At 56.7% G+C, this 21,400-nt stretch overlaps 2 protein-coding genes across 2 annotated transcripts in view; one reads left to right on the top strand and one right to left on the bottom strand.

The window, feature by feature from the left end:
- Positions 1-8,388, bottom strand: part of FANCA (FA complementation group A) — a 32,216-nt gene extending 23,828 nt beyond the window's left edge. The window contains exons 1-7 of the mRNA XM_010212159.2: positions 8,243-8,388; positions 7,588-7,730; positions 6,845-6,940; positions 4,660-4,733; positions 3,398-3,510; positions 2,586-2,668; positions 2,089-2,122 (exon numbers count right to left, since the gene is read on the bottom strand). Of these exons, the coding sequence (XP_010210461.2) occupies positions 2,089-2,122; positions 2,586-2,668; positions 3,398-3,510; positions 4,660-4,733; positions 6,845-6,940; positions 7,588-7,730; positions 8,243-8,336 (637 nt within the window). The 5' untranslated portion in view covers positions 8,337-8,388. The remainder of the gene's footprint in view (positions 1-2,088; positions 2,123-2,585; positions 2,669-3,397; positions 3,511-4,659; positions 4,734-6,844; positions 6,941-7,587; positions 7,731-8,242) is intronic.
- Positions 8,389-14,366: 5,978 nt separating this feature from the next.
- On the top strand, positions 14,367-21,326 carry SPIRE2 (spire type actin nucleation factor 2). Its single transcript, XM_088526224.1, has 15 exons — positions 14,367-14,592; positions 17,026-17,063; positions 17,172-17,531; positions 17,635-17,715; positions 17,800-17,964; positions 18,047-18,133; positions 18,202-18,313; positions 18,386-18,549; positions 18,623-18,779; positions 19,377-19,510; positions 20,142-20,276; positions 20,348-20,415; positions 20,615-20,642; positions 20,716-20,831; positions 21,053-21,326. Exons 1-15 carry the CDS (start codon positions 14,382-14,384, stop codon positions 21,246-21,248), a joined length of 2,052 nt encoding a protein of 683 aa, XP_088382350.1. The 5' UTR covers positions 14,367-14,381; the 3' UTR covers positions 21,249-21,326.
- The last annotated feature ends 74 nt before the right edge of the window (positions 21,327-21,400 follow it).

The raw sequence follows: 21,400 nt of genomic DNA, 5'->3' as shown, positions 1-21,400 counted from the left end.
AGTAATTGTGCAGTGCATCTGCTAGCGTAAGCACAGCCAAGTTGCACCCCAGAAGAGAAAAAACTGTCTGGAGGCAGGGATTTCCACAGGTAAGATTTGTATTAACCACCCCCTGAAATTATGTTCTTAGCCACCCACGTCACACAAACAGCGAGCGAACGCTGCAGTGAATGCGACGCGCTGCAACGGCAGCGAGATGCTGCCCTGTTCCATTCAGCATTCCTTAGCAGCATTCCTTCAGGAGCTAGGCCTGCTCCCGAACACGGCTCGAATTCAAAAACGTTAGCAGCTTGCACAGCATTATTGCCTTAACGTCAGGCTGCACAAAGCCCACGTGCTTAGAGGGATCCTTTGCTCTGCAGCCTGCAGCAACGGCAGGTTGGTTTCGTGCCCCATCCTACCTTCAAAAACCTCCTCTTTTAAAGCTGGAAAAGGTTTGGGGAGTGGGGGTGTTGGGATCATCTCAGGGAAGCACTCTGAAATCCACTCATTTCAGTATTTCAGAGTAGATCTACTGATTTCAGAGCACAAAATCCCCGATTTCAGAGATTTTCAAAACTCTACTGTCCTCCCCTGCAAGAGGATACTTTAGGGTTAAGCAGGGGAAAATAGAGAAAAGGAGATAAACTCTCCTTATCCCTAGGCACAGGAATTCACCACAGCAAGATTATTAATATAAAGCAGAGTGCTCCCCTTCTACTCTCAGCTTGTCCTCCTCCTGTGAGGGTCTTTATTAACCTCAATTATTTTGCATAAAGCATCCTAACATTCCTCAAAGCAGCTGATCAGTTATTAAGCGAACCCAAAAGCACCCGCTAGCAAAAATTCTGCTGTGAGGGTCTTTATTAACCTCAATTATTTTGCATAAAGCATCCTAACATTCCTCAAAGCAGCTGATCAGTTATTAAGCGAACCCAAAAGCACCCGCTAGCAAAAATTCTTGCCTAAATCTTGTTCCATTCATTTTCACACGCGGGGACGGAGCCAGGGAGCAGCAGCGCCGGCTGCACGGACGGGAAGGTCACCTGAAAGGCAGCGCCGCAGCTCAAGCCTGCGGCTCCCAGCAGCTCTTCCTGCCTTCCCTTGGTACAATTACCCTGCGAGGCAGCCCAGGCTGCCGACTGTGCTCCGGGAAGACCCACGGAGGGATTTGGAAGGACGGGAGGAGCCCTTGGGTTACGTCCTGGCTTTCAGGAATTTTACAACAAAAGCAAAGCACCGATTTTCACAGCAGCACTGAGCACGTTGCTAAAACTTGCCAGCAAGAAAAGGGGTAAAGCAATGTCGCTAAGGAGACAGAAAGGCCACAGCCATGCAGGAGGATTAGACTTATATCCTGGTCTAAAGCACATGAAAAGCAGTAAATGAGGGCTCCTCTGCAGGCAAGGCTGGAGAGCAGATACAGCAACTTACCACAAAGCTCGTCTGTGACACAACAGAAAGAAAAACAAGCCTGAGGTGTGTTTAATCTTTTTGCCTTAGGATTTGCAACACAAATCAGGTGCTACTACCCGCAACTCTCAGCAACATCATTGTGATCACCCAGGACACAATGGGTTTATTGTCCATGAGACAATTTCCAAAGATTGGCCATTTAAAAAATAAAAAAATATATTAGACTACTTAGCATAAAAAAGAGAACTGTTTTCACAGACCATTGGTCTGCTAATCCAAATCATGAGTCAGGAATAGCTTACTTGGAGGCAACTCAGTAAATTCAACATTTAATGTACTAAGCAGAGTAAATTATCCTGGCTTAACCTCTGCCCTACAATAGACTGGACGGCTTCCAATCAAGCTGATTTAAAATCAGCTCAGATATCTTTACCTGATGATGAGGCTGGGAGTGTCAAGAAGAGCTAGCATAAAAGGCAAGGAAATATCAGCAGTGTCAGAAGAAACTCATTTTACAGGAGAGACAGGGAACCAGAGACACAAAGTCAGCGATATAAATATAAAGCACAAGATAGGAAAAGCATCCTAGGCAAAGGGCTTCTCTAAGCCCTTAAAGATTTAGCAAAGAACAAGGAATCTAGGTCTAGCACAGAATACAAACTACACAAAGCTACAAATAATGAAAACACTTACATGTCAACATTCTTTGTAAAACAGCATGACAGATCTGTTGAAAATTGACAAAGTAAGACCACTTAGTGTTTTAAAAAGCTGTACTTATATGCAGAAAAGTTAAACTGACTCAAAAAATTGTTATCCTTTTACTTCAAAGATTAACTTTTACCACAGGTTTTACTATAGAAGAGATAAAATAGTCAGACAAGGATTTTCCATGCTTATCAGCAATTCCATGCTTCACATTAAAAATGGAAAAAAGCAATCGAGGAGAACCAAGGAAGATAATACGGTGGGCCCTTGACAGGTCACCTTGGAGAAGCTTTCAGAAATGAGAAAATAATCTCCATGCTGCTTTCACCAGCTCCTCTCACCTGCTCCAGCACACTGGAGATAGCCTTTCATTGTTGCTCTAAGCTCAGATTTATTCACGTTCAGCCATGCACAGACATATATGATAGCATTACTGTTTTTGTTTTAAATGGCATTTGCAAATAGTTAAATTTTGCCCTTACCTGGGGGACTTTCTTGAATTCCAACTTCCTTCCCAGTTCCGAAGTTTGCTGAAAGCCATTCTGAAGAAACATGATCACAAAGTCTGCAAATGAAGGAATTGGTGTTTCAGCATCCCTTTTCAAGAAAGATATTCCTCTCCATTTCCCAAAAGGACTCACGCCTGAACAGCATCTTTCTCCATACAGCACAGCCAGCAAGACTGCTCTGTTCTCAGTTCCTTCTTAGAGTAAAATTACTCCCAGGCAAAAGGACCCAGAAGGATCAATGGCCAGAGCCACATGGAAACTTAAAAAGTAAATACAAAGACAAAACAATGTATGGTTCTCACAGTCTATTATCACTGCAGACCTCATACAGACTGTACCTGATCAACTGCATTGATCCAGAGGTCTGACTACAGCCCTCCAATCAAATTGCCCAGTGATTTTTTTTTCCTGAATCAAAATGAAAAATAAATAATAGGGAAAAAAAAATAAAAAGAAAGAGAGAGAGAGAGAGAGAGAGAAAGAGATGAGGCATGGGGGATGGAACTGTCAAATTTCTATTCTGGTCCAAAAGATCCTGAACACATAAATATACTTGTGATAGCACATTATAACAGGATGCAGAAATTCTAATCATTTTTTGCTGATGGGAAAAGTTTGATAAATTCACTAAATATAAAAACACATTCCCCTCACTGAAAGCATGCAAGAGAAGAAGGCAAAGTGGGGCCTCTCTTCTTATCCCTCTGAGCTTTGGACGTGCACAGCGCGCTGGGCAGAGCTGCAGCCTGCCCTGGCCTCGGCCAGCACCGGGCTCGTTGCCTTGCCTGTGAGAAGCCGTCCAGGAAGCTCCGCGTCCCCCGAGGGCTCCTCCGCCTGCCCACAGAGCCCACGAAGGCCACTGCACAGCCACTCCACCACGGCAGGAACCTCGGGGTTGCTGAGGACAAACAAAAGCACGTTCAGCTCAATACCCTGCTTTTATTGCCATGCTTCGAGGTTTTGGGGGTTTTTTGATTTGTTTTTTTTTTTTTCTCTGTCATCTTCCTGGACACAATAAGGGCAGAATCTCACATGGAAGATTCTGGATGCGCCGTTTCATTTCTTTAATTTGGGCCACCAGAGTTTTATTGGCTTCATAAAGGACTATAAAGCAAACACATCTAAAGACAAGGAACTAATATTTAAACGTTCAAATACTTCCCCGCCTTTGACATTAAAATATTTCCTTTAAAAGAGAAAAGTTAAAAATTAGAATTAAAATCTTTTCTTTCTAAAATACTAGGATAAAGATGTTTTCAAAAATCAAGCTCTTGGTCTTTTTGGTTTCTTCAGATTTCAAGTACAGTGAACTCTGAAAAGTTCACTAAAAGCTATTTTTTTTCCCTCTCTCTGCTGGGTCATTAACAGACTAGTAGCCTAGTACCAAAGGTCTAAAAGAGCTCTGTAATGTTCCTTTGTCTCATAAGGAAACAACCTGAGCTCTACAAATAACAACTGATTTTACCTGCTAGCTCTGTATGAAAGGGCCACCAGGTAAGGTTAAAAAAGAACAAAAACAAATTCCACTATTCAAGAGATTAGCTCTGCCAAACCTAACTGAAATGCTGCCTTTACAAAGACAGCCCACAGCTTGTGCAAAGCGAGACCTGTGGTCAAAACCGGCATTAATTTGTACTGAATAAATAGGAATTTCCAAAGCAAATGGCAAGGACGGCAGCTGGACTGACCAGCTGAGTCAGTGATTCCTCTCCCACAGGAGAGGGTAACTGTGGACATGGGGCCATCTGTGCCAGTGAAACAAAACACCACTCAGAACATTATCTAGAGCAGTCTTCAGTGGTGGTTCACACTGAACCGTTTTGCTTCACATTGCAACTGATTCAGCAGCCAACAAACAACCAATTACCCTGTCCTAAGCCATGCCAACCCAGGGTAACCTCTCAAACCCAGGATGACTCCTTAAATCCTGCTAATCTGATCACCTGCAAGCATCCGACTAAATTCTTAGTCCAGAATACTCATGACTAATCCCTGATTACATTTCAATTCGTTTTAAGAGATGGCAAACCTATAAACCTCTGCTCACCTCTCCAGTAGTTCTTCCAGCCCAACGATGCTGTCTCTGTGCAGCTGCCACACAATTTCCAGCAATGGAGGTTTCTAGCAGAGTGTCATAATCAGGTCATAGGGTGTAAATGACAGTTTACGTTAACATTTTGCTAATGTAGACTACAAAAAAAATCTAAATTCCATTTTTTCAGACTGTTCAGGACTTACTAAAGCTGTAACAACTGAAATACCTGAAAGACTACATTTGATTTATTCCATTCTGCAAATTTTGAAGGGTTGAGAGTTGCACACATATCAACATTTGAAATTTCCACAGTCATGTAATAAACATACCCAACTTTGCCACTCCCAGAACAATCCTGATTCTGAACTTTCAAAGGTGCAATGGCTGTACCAGAAAACAGGCGGTTTTACTAAGTTTTAACTCTTTTTAATTCAGATTCAGAAACAGATTAGAGAATTATTGCTCGGCCTCCTGACTGCCCAGGCTCTGTGAAGTGAGTGTGACTCTCAGGTTCATTTCACAGTAGGAGATTACAGCAATAGACACTGCAACTGTGAAAAAGCAGAGCCCTATGGACAGAAATCGAAAAAGCCAACGGCACTTCAAAGGTCCTGCTCCTAAGCGCCAGCCAAGCCAGAAGCCAAATCAGCACCATGCTGAATTGCAGTGTGGATGAAGCAGCTGCCCTTTCGTGCCTTACTGAAGCACGTCCCTGCAGCTCCAGCATGGAACACTTTGTCCCCAGATGATGACCTGTGTCAGCAAAACTTGATCCTTAGGCATAGCAGAAAGAGGGGAGATGGTAGAATAACAATCTCCTTCCAGCGCAGCCTCGGTACAGAAACATTCTAATCTAGAAACCAAGTCTGCCAAGGGCACTTTCATGTATTGCAAAGGAAGAGGCTTGGGAGTCTTGGCAACATGAACTATTCAGAAAAAAAAAAAATAATAAGCCCCACTAGTTTTTCCACAGGAACTAGTAGTTGCTTCTTAGCACAAGCCTAGACTCCTCCACCTATACTTGGCCTTCAGAAACCTAATCCCTTCCTGTAACAATCTCAGTTGCACAGCAGGACTTGATTTCTACGTCTACATGAGAACAAGCAGATTTTATCAGTCTGTAGAACGCACTGGATTCTATTTTCAGCCTAAGATTGGTTATTTGAAACTGCAAAACGCCTCTTTATCCAGGCAGATCAGAATCTCCCTTCTTTCCCACCAGAGCGGTGAGTAACCAGAATTGTCCTGCTCACAAAAAGTCCTTAACTCTTGTAAGAGCAGAACTTATTATAAGAAAACAAACTACCCAAATCAAATCAAGACAATACCTTTGAGAAGCAACACAACCTGTTTCCTATTATCACGTGTCTCCCAAGCCACTTGTTCCACGAACTCACTCGGGCTTATCACAGTTCCCAGGTAAATAGAGCAGAGAACCAAAATGCCAAAGATGCACTGAGTATCACTGGCAGAGCATGGAAAAGACTATGAGCCTGTGTCATGTCACAGCAGGCTGGGGCATTGCCACCATCCGGTGGATCAGTCAGGACTGCTTCACCCAGAGACCATCACATGGAAAGAGGGGGCACTAACAGCCAGGGAAGCTCAATAAGAAAGAAAATTAAACACCTCCAAGTGTCTACTAACTGCAGTGGCATCTCATGTGAGTTTAATCCCATTAGCCATGCTGCAGCTGCACAGACACTGTATTTGCCATGCCCTTTCTAGCTTGCAAAAGCTAATGAAGAAACCGCCCTGCTCAATACAAATAGACATAGTTAAATATCTCCTTCAGAGATGCAAAAATCCCCTTTGCCTATCTCAAAAAAAGCCAAAATTTGATGAGCAAGATACTGTCAACTTTCTTTTGTGGCAGTTTCTCAGTAGAAGTGGCCACACAATTTTAAGGATTTATTTACCTCCAAATCCCAACTAAGTCCTCTTCAAAAAAGCAAAACCTGCACAGAGGTTAGGAAACAGACACTAAATTTGTTTTAAAATAAATGAAAAATGAAAACAAAAAAGTCATCTACCACAAAAAAAGCCACTGTGGGAAATGGAACACAAGTCATAGCATTTCACTAGTGCATTTTGGAGATGTCTCCCACTTTCACTGGACCAGCACTGAGCCCATCCTACTGGATCCCTCAGATGAAATCAGAACAGTCTCTAACACAGCAGTTTTCTGTTATCTTACCTTCATTTTCCACATTTCTTGACAGAACAGCGAGCGACAGAACACGTTGTTGGCCAACAAATCTTTGACTGTTAGAAGCAAGCGTGACAACTTCTCCTGTGATCACGCCCCCAAATAAAGCAGAAAGAATTCACTTTGTAAATAACACATTCTCATATAAACAAATAAATAAATAAACAGTTTGTTGCTCTTCCCTGTTCACTGCCTTCTGAAGGCTTCAATAGCAGGGAAACTCATAGGCAAGGCCCCAAACCTTTCATTTTGGAATTGAATCAAAAGCAGTCACCTGACAGTGACAGTACTGACATCTGCTAACTACTCAGAGGTGACACATAGCAGCAGTCACAGCACAGCTTTTGTACAGAATAACCACAGCCATAGCTCCCTACATCGCAAAGTGATAAGATTGTTAAACACAGAACAACGGGTAAAAGAGACCAAATGATGCCAGAGGAGGCTGAGTTCCACTAAAGACAGTAAAACAGTATCTGATTAGACAATCCTCTCTAAATCCTAGTCTAACAACAGACAGAAAACTTCATTACCAAGATATCTAAACATAGCTGCTTTCCTGTACAAGACAGGAATGCAGTACTTGTGTGAGCATATCAGAAAAATACATGGATAATTGTCTGTTCAGGCCCCATACGTTTGGTTGACTTTATCAACAACAGGTAAACTGTGTTTAAAGCCAAACTTAATATAGTTTTCTTGATAAGATAAATGTAAACTTTCTCCCTTACTCTCTGCTCCGTGTTCAGCAGCGGTGTTTGAGAGGAGCTTGTGGAAGCCTCGCAGATCTGCTCGATGTTGGCAACAGCACTTTTGGCTGCCAAGATTGCTGTGGGTACACTCAATCTTGCAGCCTGTTCCTGCAGAACAGAGGCTAAAAAACAAAGCAGAAAGCTTGTCAGCACAGGAGAGAGAAAAAAAAAATAGCTTGAGCACACGACTATGAACAGAGCATTCCCAGAACTTAAACTTATTCCAACACTGATGTCATCTACTGCACTGGGAAATGAACTTCATCCACCTTCCTTTCCCTTATATAAAACAGTGTCAGAATTACCGGTACCACGGAGATGGAGTATCCTTGCTAAAGTATATTTTTCATTTTAGCCTTGCAGGGCTCACAGTGACATTTTAAAATAAAATATTCAAAGATCTGACTTTGCCAGGGGTATCATCAGTGGACGAGTAAGGAATGAGCTGTTAAGAAAGCGAGAAGGAATAGCAAGAAGAAAAAATAGGAATTATCAAGAGAGGAAAAAGGTGGGATTAAGCTTGCAGGATGGTGAATAAAAGAGGAAGGAAATGAAATGCATTTAATAGATAGATATGCAATACATAATGAAAAGTTAATTTCCTTTTCTGCCTCCAGCAGACTCTTCCACTTACCTATAAACGATTCTGACGGTATTTTCTGGTGCTCTATGCCACTATCTTCAGCTGGCTTGCCTGAATCTTCCACCTGGAAGCAAAATGAAGACATAATGGCTTTAGGTATTTATTTGGCACATATATAAATATATTTCCTTAAAAGCATACTTAGCAGCTGCACCATTCTAGAGGGTTAAAGCAATGGAAATAAAACTAACATCTAGCTCCTATGTGGTCCAGAGAAGCCAGAGATTTCAGCACCTTAGAAATGACACAAGTACAATTATCTTTGCTTTTTGCAGAAAAAGGGAGATACAGCTCAAATAAGTTTTTGTGCGCAGTAATGCAACAGATCAGCAGCAGGTTGGGCATTTCCATCTTTCAGCCACTTCTGTGAAGCTGCACTGGCTGCAAAGATTTGAGAAACATGGCAAAATCTTTCCCCAGTGAGCAAGGACAAAGCAGAACATTGTCAAGTCAAAGTCTGGCTCCTGCATCTATGTAAATATATTGCACAGGTTTTCATAAGGACAGTAGAATTAGCCAGAAAAGGTTGCCAATCCAGAGAAAATCTACTACACGGGCAATAAACCAGCTCCAACACCAAACAAAAGGTGCTGGGTTTTTACTTGTACAAATGCAAACAGGCCCCAGGCTTTTTTTTCATCCGTAATATGAAAATGTAGAAGAATTTTAAAAAAAATGAAAAAGAAGAAGAAGAAGAAGAAGAAAGAAAGAAAAAGAAATCTCCTTTCTACAGAAAGGCCTCTGAATTTCTGTTTGCTGCTGTGGTGTTGCTCCTTTTCACTCATCATAAAAGCAGTGTTCCCGGGACGTTCGTTAGGGCTGGCGCCCGCAGCAGGAACCTCCCCGCGGCCGCCCCTTACCTCCAGGAGGAGGTCGCGCAGGTTCAGGTGCCCGTCCAGAAGGCGAAGAGCAGCTTCCCGGAGCTCTGCTCCGCTCCCAAAGGAGCTTTTGCGTTTCCTGGCTCTCCCTGCTGAGAAGTTGGGATTTTTCCTTTCAGGACCAAAGCTTGTTTCATCCCCAGGCTTGGCCGGACCTCCCGCCAACACCTCCCAGGCCCCCGGCACATGTTGGACACGCGGCCCTTGGTACTCAGAGCAATTTTGTGCCCAAATTCCCCATTGCGTTGACAGGAGCAGGGCAAGGAGAGACAGGGGATATCTCTGTGGGGCAAAGGCTAGCCCTGCGGCTAGCAATGCATGCAGCCTTCACCAGGACTTGTCACCAGGGCCCTTGGGCTCCAAAGCCCCAAAGGAATGCAGGGGCCGAGCACAGACCCTGCCACGGGCTGGGGAGGAGGCATGACCGCAGGCAGAAGGGCCTGAGAGGGGTAGGGTCTGAGGGAAGCCACGCGCCCAGCGCAGAGGTGGCGCTGCGGGGGCACCGGAGCGGCAGAGCGGGGACGGTCACCCCGTCCCGGCCCTGCAGGGCAGGGGACAGCGCCGCCACCCACCCAGCAGCTCCCGCAGCCGCCGCCCGCCCGGGGCCGCCATCACGGCAGCGCCTCCCGCCAAAGCGAACGCGCCCGCCCTGCGCCGCCATTGGCTGCCCAGCCCCCCGGCCCCGCCGCCCATTGGCTGTCCGCCCCCGAGGCCCCGCCGCCCATTGGCTGGAGGCGCGGCGTGGCCCCGCCATGTTGGTGGTGGCCGCGGCGGTGGAGGAAGGGGACCGCCATGTTGGGGGAGGGCCGCGCTGAGGGGAGGATGGGGGGGGCACGAGGAGCTGCCTACCCGCCATGGGGAATGTGGATGTGGAGAGGGGATGTGTCCCACCAGGGAATTCCTACAGGGATTATCCCTGGGGCTGGGGCACGGGGATGAGCTTCCCTCTGCCCAGGCTGCTGCTGTGCTGCTGAGGTTGAGGAAAGCGCCTCACGTTTCACTTCACACCTTCTTCCCTGCGTTTCTTAGCCCAAATAAAAGCTGGGAGCCAAACCCCAGTGCCCAGGGAGTTGCAGATCTGCGTCACCCTGCACTAGCATCTTGTGGTTCATCCCCAAAATATGTTTCCAAGTAATTTCTAGATCTCTTAGGGCGGGTTTGGAGGGGAAGGCAGTGCTGGCGCTTGGGAGAGGTAGGATGGGAGCAGGACCCAGCACGAAGCTGCAGGAGAGGGAAAGGCTCCTGGAGGCTCAAGGAAGCTGGAGCAGGTTGGAGACATTACTGGGCTGAGGTCAGAGCCGGCAATTAGAAGGATTCGTGAATTAGAGGGATTCAGAAGCCGGAAGGACTCACCTGCCACAGGGTGAAGTGTTTGCATGACTAAGGCAAGGAAGGGGCCTGCCTGCAAATGCCTCCGCCAAAAGGAGGAAGAAAGGGATTATTTAGGAGGTACAAAGAGATGAAGGACGGGAGCAGGGGCAGGGCGAGCGGCTGGGCTGGTGCTGAAGGGAAGCGCCTTTTCCTGCAGGGCTTTTGCTCCTTCCCACTGGATAGCTGGGCTCCAGCCAGGGTCGCAGCGCAGGAATCTGGGGATGCCTGTGGGTTTCAGGTCTCATTTGGCACCAAAACGTAACCCCGTATCTCCTGTGAGCCAGACCCACACTATGGACCTCCCCGCGAAACCCCCTGCCCGGCCTTTCCACGGGCCGTGTCTGGGCCTGCTCTGGGTCTGTCTGTCTGTCTGTCTGTCCATCTTCACGCTTCAGGCCAGGGAAGCAGCTTTCCTCTATTTTTTAACATTACTAGCAGGTTTCAGCAGCCTTACTGGTTTCCTGGCTTGCAATGAGCAGCCCGTTGCTCTATGTAATCCTTCATTGCACTGCATGTGAGGTATCCCGAGTTAATGCAGTCTGCCCGGATAATTGGTTTTAATTAAAATATTAATGAAGAAGAGTCTAGAAAGGAAATGGAGCTTTATCACCCGCTCTGTGATTCAAGTGTCCCTGGCTTTCCAGCCTCCATGCAGAGACATGGAAAGGGCAATTTCCCCAGCTGGAGCCTGGGAATGCGGCCGAGCCGCAGGATCCAGCACAGAGCCGCAGAGCAGAGAAGGGCAGGGATGCTCCGGGGTTCGCTACCCCTTCGCTGGCCATAGGGTGAAAGCTCGGGGCCGTGTCCGTCTTTCCTTCTCCCTTTTGCTTGGCCTGGTCATTTGTACGTGGATGAGGGCAGCACAAAACCCTGCCAGACCAGAGAGCTTTGCGATGAAACGGACCCCGCCGAGTGTGCGGCTTTGCGGAGTCGGGTCTGTTTTGGCTCCGTGCTTGTGGCCACGCTTGCCCGGCAGGACTCGTCCGTGTCCTGGGCTGCACTTGGGGACACGGCTGGTAGTGGCTTTAATCAAGAGCAGCGATCGGGCACTCGCGCTCCTCCCGAGGGATTGCTCAGCCGGGCCCTGGGCCCTGGGGCTGCTCCAGGCACTCGCGCATATGGAAGGGAGCACGGGGAGTCCTTGCAAAGGGGCAGCAAAATATCCTCTCCTTTCGCAGTCCGGGTTTATCGTGACACCTAATGAAGCTGGAATATGTGCATTTAACCCCACAGGTGCTTTAGGCAGTCGCCTGTAATTCCTGTGGCTTTTTAGGGAGTCATTTTGCATATGACAAACAAAATCCATGCGAGTGTCTTGCCTGCAAACAAGCGCTGCGTGCGTGTGGCACGCAGCCCGGCGGCGCCGGGAGCCGCAGGCAGGGACGGCCCCTGCAAACTGCCCCCGCGCCGGCTCTGCCAGGAAACAGGAGCAGCTCACACTCCTACAGCACTTTATAACCTTTTCCCAACCTTTTCATTTCTTTCCCCTCATTTTTTTTATTTTTAATTAAACTCCCCCTGTGCACATACATGCTTTGCTTCTGTTTGATTTTTTTCCAAGCTGGTGGCTTTTAATTATATCTTGATCTCATATTAATTACAGTTTTACCCAAAGCAAAGGGCTCCGCGCTTTATAATTCAAATGTTTTCCCATTAATCCTGCAGGCTGGGTTATCGCCGCCTCCAAACGGCCCGGCCGCTGCCATCGCCGCCGGTGCCGCCCTGGCTGCGCCCGCAGGGCACGGGGCGCTGATCGCGACACGGCCCTACGTGTCCCCCCACCAAGGGCAGCCCGGAGAGGCTCCCCCTCCATGGTCACTTCCAAAGCCGGCCACGAAGCCGCCTGATTACGGGTAAGCGCGTTGGAGAGTCGCATGGAGACTTCGGGAGTCCCTCTCCGTGCTCCTGCTTCCCTCCTGCTCTGCCGTCGCTTTCCCTCCGCGCTGGTTGTGCTAATTCCACGTGCCTTCTCCCACACCCAGCACAGGGGCAACTTCAGGATTTCCTCTGGCACAGACGGATTCCCGTGCGCCAGCTCCATCCATCCTCAGTCTGTCAGTGCAGCTCCGGCCACGCTCCGGCTTGGTACCGCTCTATGCTCATGGGTTAATAGAGCAGAGACGCAGTGGGATGATCCTTCCATCATGAAAACGAGCGGCTCATCATGACAAGGGCTTTGATTTGCTCCAGCTGCCCTTTCCCGGAGGGCCCCGCTGCGCTCTGCCCTCCAGGACTGCCTTCCCAGAGGTATCGTCCTGCCTTCGGAAGGGCCCTGCCGGCTCTGTGTGCCAGCCCTGCTTCTGGGCAGCGTTCCCTGATGACGGCACCGCGTTGCTGCCTGCACCCATAGGCCATCGGCCTCCGCTCGGAGAGTGAGACAGACTCCGGCTGCCCCTCTCAGCACTTTCCTGATGGCTTCTCCCTGTTGTGGTCCTGCCAAAACCACACGCAGCATAAAGAGCTCTTCTCTTCCACTGATCTCCTCCCTGGTATTTTCAAGACCCTCCTGCGCTCACAGGGCTACCCGGCCCAGCTCTCTGCGCTGCTCTCCCTTGCTCCGCAGGCAGCATCGCCCTGCGGGGCTGCACCAGCTCCTGCGTCACCTCCTGCCCTGCTGGGACAACCCCAGGAAGCCGCTGCTGCCGCCACTGCTTGTGCTGCTGCTTTCCAGCCGTGACTCCCAGGTGGTGACCGGAGCCGCACGGAGGCCGTTCGCACAGATCCTTGCGGATCCTCCGGCTGGCCGCCCCGCCGAGCTGGGGAGCTCCCAGGGTCATCGCTGCCGGCCCTCCGGCCCCTCTGCTCTGTGGCTGAGCCGCAGGTCGTGCCCATGCCACAGCGCTGAGGTGACAGTGGCCGCAGCACGGAGCTGGCAGTGGCCGCAGGTGGCCATACCAGAGCTTTTAGGTGGCCATGCCTGCACGGGCAGTGCCATGAGGACTAGGACATCGCTCATGCTGCAGGCGAGGGGACAGGCCCTGCGCCCAGCTCTGTGCAATGCGCCCTGCACCCTGCACCCTGCACCCGTGCCCTGTACCCCATATGTGTGCCCAGCGTCCTGCACCTTTGCCCAGTGTCCTGTACCCGTGCCCAGCGTCCTGCACCCGTGCCCTGCATCCCGTACCCGCGTCCTGCATCCCATACCCGTTCCCTGTGTCCCCTACCTGTGCCCAGCATCCCGCATCTGTGCCCTGAATCCGGCTGCGCCCTGTCCTGACCCCGTCAGGTGCCCTGCAGCTCGTGCCCGCTCCGGGCTGTCCCCTGCACCCGTGTCCTGCACCCCGCTCTGTACCTGCACCCTGCGCCCTCGGCCCGGGGGTCCCAGCTGAGCCGAGCAGGGCAGCGCCGTGCCGGGAAAAGCCGAGCGGAGCCGGACCTGCGGAACCGAGCCGAGCTGTGCCGAACCGGGTCCTGGCGAAGCAGGCCGAACAGAGCCGAACTAAGCGAGGCTGTGCTGAGTCGAGCCGAGCCAGATCGAATTGAGCCGGGCCGCGCCGCGTGGAGCCGTGCCAAACCGGGCCGAGCCCCGCCGCGTGGAGCCGTGCCGAACCGGGCCGCGCCGCGTGGAGGCGTGCCGAACCGGGCCGAGCCGCCCCGTTTGGAGCCGTGTCGAACCGGGCCGAGCCCCGACGCGTGGAGCCGAGCCGCGCCGCGCCGCGTGGAGCCGAGCCGAACCGGGCCGAACCGAGCCGCTCTGCGAGGCCGCTCCCGCCCAGCCCGGGGCGCTGCCCGCGGCGGCGGCGGCCGGGGCGGGGCCGCCCGGCTCGGCTCGGCTCCGCTCGGCTCCGCACCGCCCCCGCCCGCCCCGTGTCCGCGTCCGTCCCCGCCCCGCGAGCGGCGGCAGCGGCGGCGGCGGCGGCGGCGGCGGCGGGGATGGGGCGATGGCGCGGGCGGGCGGCGGGGGCCCGCGGGAGCTGTCCCTCGAGGAGGTGCTGAAGTGCTACGAGCAGCCGCTCAACGAGGAGCAGGCGTGGGCGCTCTGCTACCAGGGCTGCCGCGCCGCCGCCGCCGCCGCCGCCGCTTCCCCGCTCCGCACCGCCGACATCCGCCTCCGCGCCGACGGCAGCGTCGCCCTGCCCGCCGCGCCGCACGGTAAGGGCCCTGCCTTGCGCCGCCGGGGCGCGCGGGGGCGGCGGCGGCGGCACCGCCGTGGGGACACCCGCAGCGGCACGCGGGCGCCGGCACCGGGATGGGGCCACGGGCGCCGGGACGGGGCCACCGGCACCGGGATGGGGCCACGGGCACTGAGATGAGGCCACTGGCACCGCGATGGGGCCACCGGCACCGGGATGGGGCCACCGGCACCGGGATGGGGCCACGGGCATCGGGATGTGGTCACCTGTACTGAGATGCAGTCACTGGCACCAGGGTGGTGCCACGGGCCCTGGGATGGGGGCACCGGCACCAGGGTGGGCAGCACTGGCACCAGGATGAAGGTGCCAGGATAGGGCCACCAGCACCCGGATGGGGCCCGTGGCACTGGGGTGAGCAGCACCCATATGGGGCGATCGGCGCCGTGGGTAACGGGCACTGGCAGCAGGGACACTGGGGTGACCGGTGCCGGTATGAGGCGAATGGTACCGCTGGGGTGTTTGGCACCGGCACCGGGGCTGAGCGGCGCTGGCTGGGGCAGCAGCTGCAGCGCCGCGGCTGCAGCACTGGGAGCAGCTGCAGTGGGACCGGCACCGGGGAGACCGGTGGGCGGACAAGGGGATGGGCATCCGCGGGGGCACCGGTGCGGGCGGAGGTGGGCGCTCGGGAGCCCAGGCCCGGCATCGGCACCGGTACCGGCGGCAGGAGGAGGTCGGTTCCTGTGCTGGAGAGGGGGCTCCCGCCGATGCCGTGGGCTGTCCGGCGGGTGCTGTGGGTGCAGGCGTGGGGTGTTTGCAGGGTGCAGGGGTGCCCGTGGGCACAGGGCTCACAGGGCTGGGAGCTGCTGTGAGGCTGCAGGGCGCCAAGTCCTTCAGGGCGGGCAGGACGCGGCAGGGACGCACGAGGACACGCAGGGGACGCGGGAATGCAGAGCGCACAGGGGTGACACATGCACACACACTCATGCGGCGCACGCAGCGCCCCGGGCACCCCGGAAGGGGCATTTGGCAGCAGCAGCGGCCCCGACCTTTGGACCGCCGCCGTGCCCTCTCTGCAGGCGGCTGGGCAGGGCCCGCGCTCTTTATGGTCTCTAATTGCGGCCCGTGCCAGCAGCCCGGGCAGCGATTAGCAGCGTGGCGCCTAATGACAGAGCTTGCACAAGCCGGGCTTAACCCCTGCGTTGCCCCAGCAGGGCCCTCGCGGCCTCCTCGCGGGCTCAGAATGGCTCGGGGTGTTCTGGTACCGGGTGCTGCAGGGCTGCTCAGGTGTCTGCAGCCGGGCAGGAGAAGCTGCCGTGTCTGTGTGTCCCTGCTCCAGGGATCCAGGCGGGAGATGCTCTGGGTGCATGGGATGAGCAGGGGCCAGGCGGGAGGTGCTCCTGGTGCCCGAAGGAGGTGCAGGTGGCCCAGGCTGGTGGCTCCGCACGGTCCGTGCTGTGCCGGGGGCCCAGCCACCCCGAGGACGTGTGCTCGGCACAGACGCCTCCGGTGCCGAGCTGGAGCCTCTGTGACTCGGGCTGGGGTGGATCTTGCGGGATGGTGCCGTGAGCTGCAGGCACCGCGTGGCCCCGCGGGACCAGGGAGCTCGCTGCCCCGGCCTGGCACCCGCCGCAGCCCTCGCCGCGGCTCCCTCCCCGATTTGCATCCTGGAAACGCTTTCCTGCTTCCTTATTGCAGCATGTGCTGCTGAAGGCGCTGCAGACGGGGCCTCGGGCCGCTGCGGGCTCCCAGGAGGGTGGCTGGGGGCTCCCCCGGCCCCTCTGCCGGGCCTGGCTCCACGGGGACCTGCACTCCCCGCTCCCGGCCTGGCACCATCTGCTCCTCCCGCGGTCCCGTGCAGCGCTCGCGGATCAAAGCCCGATCAATGAGCTAAATGGAGAGTTAATGGCCTGGGCTCTGCTGCGGGCCCAGAAAGCAGCTTTGGAGCAGGGAAACCTGAGCCGGAGGGTGCCCAGGGCCCTTCCCTGGGGCAGCACAAACTCTGCTCCTGCTCCCTCTCCTGCTCCTGCTCAGCCTTGGCCATCTGGTTTCCACGGGAGGGTTTGAGCCCCAGCGAGGCTGCGTCCTGGGCTGCAGCCGGCTCCGGCCGCCGTGGCTTCTTGCTCTGGGTCATCATCCCTGCTGCTGGCCCTGGAGTGCTCCCAGAGCATCTCCCTCCTCCTCCGGTGCCATCAGCAACGTGTGAAAGGCCTGGAGACAGGGACGAGGAGCTTGGGAACCGCGGGGCTGCAGCCGTGCGTGGGACGGGTGCTGGGGCGCGTGTTGGGGTGAGCGTGACGCAGGGGATGGTGCTTGGTCCCGTGCAACCAATGCCAGGGGCTGCCGGAGCTGGTGGCCACCTGGGCTCAGGGCAGGCGCCTCGGTGCGGGACATGGGGTGACCTGCAGCCCCGCGCCACAGCCCCCGCGGTGACCCGGGCTCCTTCTCCCCGCAGAGGTGCCGCTGCTGCTGTCGCCCTCCGCCGAAGCACAGGTACGAACCCGGCCATGCCCAGCGGGGCAGGGGCACCGGTGCCGGAGCCGCAGGCCGCGGTGCAGCTGGAGCTGCAGGCCGCGGTGCAGCCGGAGCGTCCCCTTGCAGATGGTGCAGTCCCTGGGCTTCGCCATCTACCGGGCGCTGGACTGGGGCCTGGACGAGAACGAGGAGCGGGAGCTGAGCCCGCAGCTGGAGCAGCTCATTGACCTGATGACCAACAGCGACTCGGAGGACAGCGGCTGCGGCACGGCCGACGAGGGCTACGGCGGGCAGGACGAGGAGGAGGAGGGTGGCGAGGGGCCGCCGCGGGCCGTGCGCACCTTCGGCCAGGCCATGCGGTGCTGCGCCGCGCGCCTGGCCGACCCCGCGGGCGCCGCCGCGCACTACCAGGCCGTGTGCCGGGCCCTCTTCGCCGAGACCGTGGAGCTCAAAGCCTTCCTGGCCAAGATCCGCGACGCCAAGGAGGTGAGCGCGGGCTGCCCGCGGCACCGTGTCCTGCCGGGGCCGCCGTGATGGCCTGGGATGCTCTGCGGGTGGCCGAAGATGCCAGCGCATCCCGTGCCCACAGATGCTGCAGAAGCTGAAGGAGGATGAGGAGGCATCGGAGCGGCCGGCAGCAGAGCTGGGCAGCCTGCGCAACGCCGACTGGGTACGGAGCCGGCGCCGCGCCGTGATGGGGACCGCGCCGTGACGGGGACCGCGCGCGGCTCACGCGTCCCCTCGGCCCGGCCAGGCCCGGCTCTGGGTGCAGCTGATGCGGGAGCTGCGGCACGGCGTGAAGCTGAAGAAGGTGCAGGAGAAGCAGTTCAACCCGCTGCCCACTGAGTACCAGCTGACCCCCTTCGAGATGCTCATGCAGGACATCCGGGCGCGCAACTACAAGCTCCGCAAGGTCATGGTGAGCGCGGCGGGCGCGCGCCCCGCGCCGTCCCGGCCCCCACGCGCGCTAAGCGCCCTCCGTGTGCCCGTGGCTCGTGCAGGTGGACGGGGACATCCCGCCGCGGGTGAAGAAGGACGCGCACGAGCTCATCCTGGACTTCATCCGCTCACGGCCGCCGCTGAAGCAGGTGAGGCACCGGGACGGGGATGGTGCCACCGCGTCCCGCTCTGGGTGTCACAACTCGGCGTCCCGCAGGCGTCGGAGCGGCGGCTGCGGCCGCTGCCGCAGAAACAGAGGACGCTGCACGAGGAGATCCTGGAGGAGATCAAGCAGGAGAGGAAGCTGCGGCCCGTGCCGCCTCGCAAAGGTAGCAGCCCCCGTGGTGGCCCCCGCGGCGGCCCACGCGCCCCGCGCCGCTGAGCTCGCCCCGCGTCCGCAGGCTACCGCTCGCTGCCCTGCATCCCGCACGCCTGCGCCGGCGCCGCCACCTCCAGCTCCTGCATGGACCTGAGCGCGCCCGAGGGCGGCGCGCGGCGGCCCCGGCCCCGCGTGCTGCTCAAGGCGCCCACGCTGGCCGAGATGGAGGAGATGAACGTGTCCGAGGCGAGCGCGGCCGGGGGGAGGCGGGCGGGCTGGCGCCGGTGCCCCCGCTGACCCGCGCGCGCTGGCCCTGCAGGAGGAGGACTCTCCCGGCACGGAGCCCGGCCCGGCGCTGCCCTTGAAGCGCGACCGCTCCTTCTCCGAGCGGGACCTGGCCCAGCTGCAGAGCGAGCTCGGGGGTGGGCAGGACGCGGCCCCGGCACCGATGGAGCCCGAGCCCCGGCCCCGCTCAGGTAGCCGGGAGGGACCAGGAGCTGGGACAGACCCCCCAGAGCACCGGCTGGTGGCACCAGGAGCAGCCCCCGACCCGGTGCTGGGACAGGGAGCCCGAGCGGGGACCCACTGCTCCCAGCTGGGACCAGGGACATGATGCTGCGGGGAGGGACCTGGGACAGGATGCCCCAAGCTGGGCTCTGGGACATGGTGGCCCATTTTGGCACTGTGGATGTGATGCCAAGCGGTGGGACATGGGAGGTGATGCCCTAAGCTGGCTGTCATCCCTGGGAAGTGATGCCAAGCTGGGACCTGGGACGTGATGCCACAGCTGGGATGTGGGACATGAAGCCTCAAGCCGGAGCCTGGGACACGATGCCAAGAAGTGGCACCTGGGACATGATAGCCCTGCTTGGGACATGGGACACGATGCCCCCAGCGGGTACACGGTGCCCCGAGTCCCACACCAAGCCGTGCCCCCAGCAGCCCCATCCTTTGCTCTGTGCCCTCCCCACCAGGGCTGCCCCCCGCCGCTTGCCCTGCACTCCAGTCTCGTCCCATCCCCTTGTCCCCGCGTCCACGCAGGGTCACAGTCCGCGCCATGTCCATCCCCGCAGGGTCGGTGCCAGCTAGCTACCACCCGGTGCCATACGGCGCCGCGCCGCTGCCGCCGCCGCGCGGGACCCTCGGCTCCCTGGAGGAGAGGCCGGAGGACGGCTCCGGAGCAGCCCCCGCCAAGCTCCCCTGGCTGGTGAGTGTCACACGGCAGCAGGATGCGGCCACCGCGCAGGGCATGGCCTGGGGTGCTCTAACCACGCGTGTCCCGGGGATGCTCTAACCACGCGTGTCCTGGGATGAACCAACCATGTATGTCCTGGGATGCTCTAACCACACGTGTCCTGGGGATGCTCTAACCACGCGTGTCCTGGAGTGAACCAACCACGCGTGCCCCGTGGTACTCTAACCATGCGTGTCCCAGGGATGCTCTAACCACCTGTGTCCCAGGATGCTTTAACCACGCGTGTCCTGGGATGAACCAACCATGTATGTCCTGGGATGCTCTAACCACGCGTGTCCCGGGGATGCTCTGACCACGCATGTCCTGGGATGAACCAACCACGCATGTCTCGGGGATGCTCTAACCACGCGTGTCCTGTGGTGCTCTAACCTCACGTGTCCCAGGATGCTCTAACCACGCGTGTCCCGGGGATGCTCTAACCATGTGTACCCCAGGGATATTCTGCCCATGCGTGTCCTGGGTCTGCTCTAGGCACACATTTCATGGGGACACCTGCCTGTGCGTGCCCTGGCGACACGCGTGTCCATGGAGCAGCAGGGCTGGGGCCCATGGCAGGACAGGCTCATGTCCCCCCTGTGCGCAGGAGTTCAGCCACCCCGCGGAGAGCCTGGCCCTCACCGTGGAGGAGATGATCAACGTGCGCCGGGTGCTGGTCAAGGCCGAGATGGAGAAGTTCCTGCAGAGCAAGGAGCTCTACAACAGCCTGAGGAAGGGCAAGGTGGGAGCGGGCGCGGGGGCCGAGCCGGGCGCGGGGGCCCGGCCGCCCCTCACCGGGTGCTGTCCCCGCAGGTCTGCTGCTGCTGCCGGGCCAAGTTCCCCCTCTTCTCCTGGCCTGCGGCCTGCCTCTTCTGCAAGCGGTGAGCTCCGTGGGGCACCGTGCCACGCCGTGCCATGCTGTGCCACGCAGCACCGTGCCGTGCCACGCTGTGCCGCGCCACGTTGCACTGTGCCATGTTGCACCGTGCGGAGTTGCATGGGGCCACGTCACGCCACGTGGCAGGGGGCATGTGGGTGCCCCCGGGCTGCTCTGCTCACCAGCCTCTCCCTGTGCCCCAGGTCTGTCTGCAGCTCCTGCAGCCTCAAGGTAAGCGAGGGCCGAGGCGGTGGCGCTGGGACATCCTGTGTCCCATGCTGACACCCGCCCGCCCGCCCGGCAGATGAAGATGCCTTCCAAGAAGCTGGCCCACATCCCCGTCTACGCACTCGGCTTCGAGAGCCTTCCTGGCTCACTGGGCTCCAAAGCCCCATCTGCGCGGCGGAGAGATGCCTTCCAGTGAGTGCCAGCTCGCCCCGGCCCCGTGCAGTGCCGCACCGTGCCGTAAAATGCAATGCAATGCTGCACCGCACTGCGCAATGCAACGCTGCATCATACCGTGCAATGCAATGTTGCACGGCACTGTGCAATGGAATGCAACGCTGCACTGCTCTGTGCCGTGCAATGCTGCACAGCACCATGCCGCAGCGTGGGGCTCACGGCCCTGTCTGTGCCCACAGCTCGCTGCCCGGCGCTGGCGGACGCCGCGTGGAGGACGAGTTCCCGCACATGTACGCCCAGGGCGCCCTGCTCCGCGACGTCTGCACCGACTGCACCGGCTTCGTGGCCGACGTGGTGGCCTCGAGCCGCCGCAGCGTGGCCGCGCTCAACGCCGCGCCGCCCCGCGCCCGCCGCGGCGCCTCCTGGCACCCCTGACGGTGTCGTCCCCCCCCCAAACTGTACATATATACATAGGACACACGGACCGCCTCTATATTTATATACCTGTCAGACACGGCCCCCTGGCACCGTGCCCGGAGAATAAACAGCTTTGGGCTGTGCTGGGGCTGCTGCTGCTGCCTGGGGAG

Source organism: Tinamus guttatus, unplaced genomic scaffold, assembly GCF_059628265.1.
Source record: "Tinamus guttatus ecotype Peru unplaced genomic scaffold, ASM5962826v1 Tinamus_guttatus_pri_ptg000244l, whole genome shotgun sequence".
Taxonomy (NCBI): domain Eukaryota; kingdom Metazoa; phylum Chordata; class Aves; order Tinamiformes; family Tinamidae; genus Tinamus; species Tinamus guttatus.
This window is presented reverse-complemented; position numbering and strand designations above follow the sequence as displayed.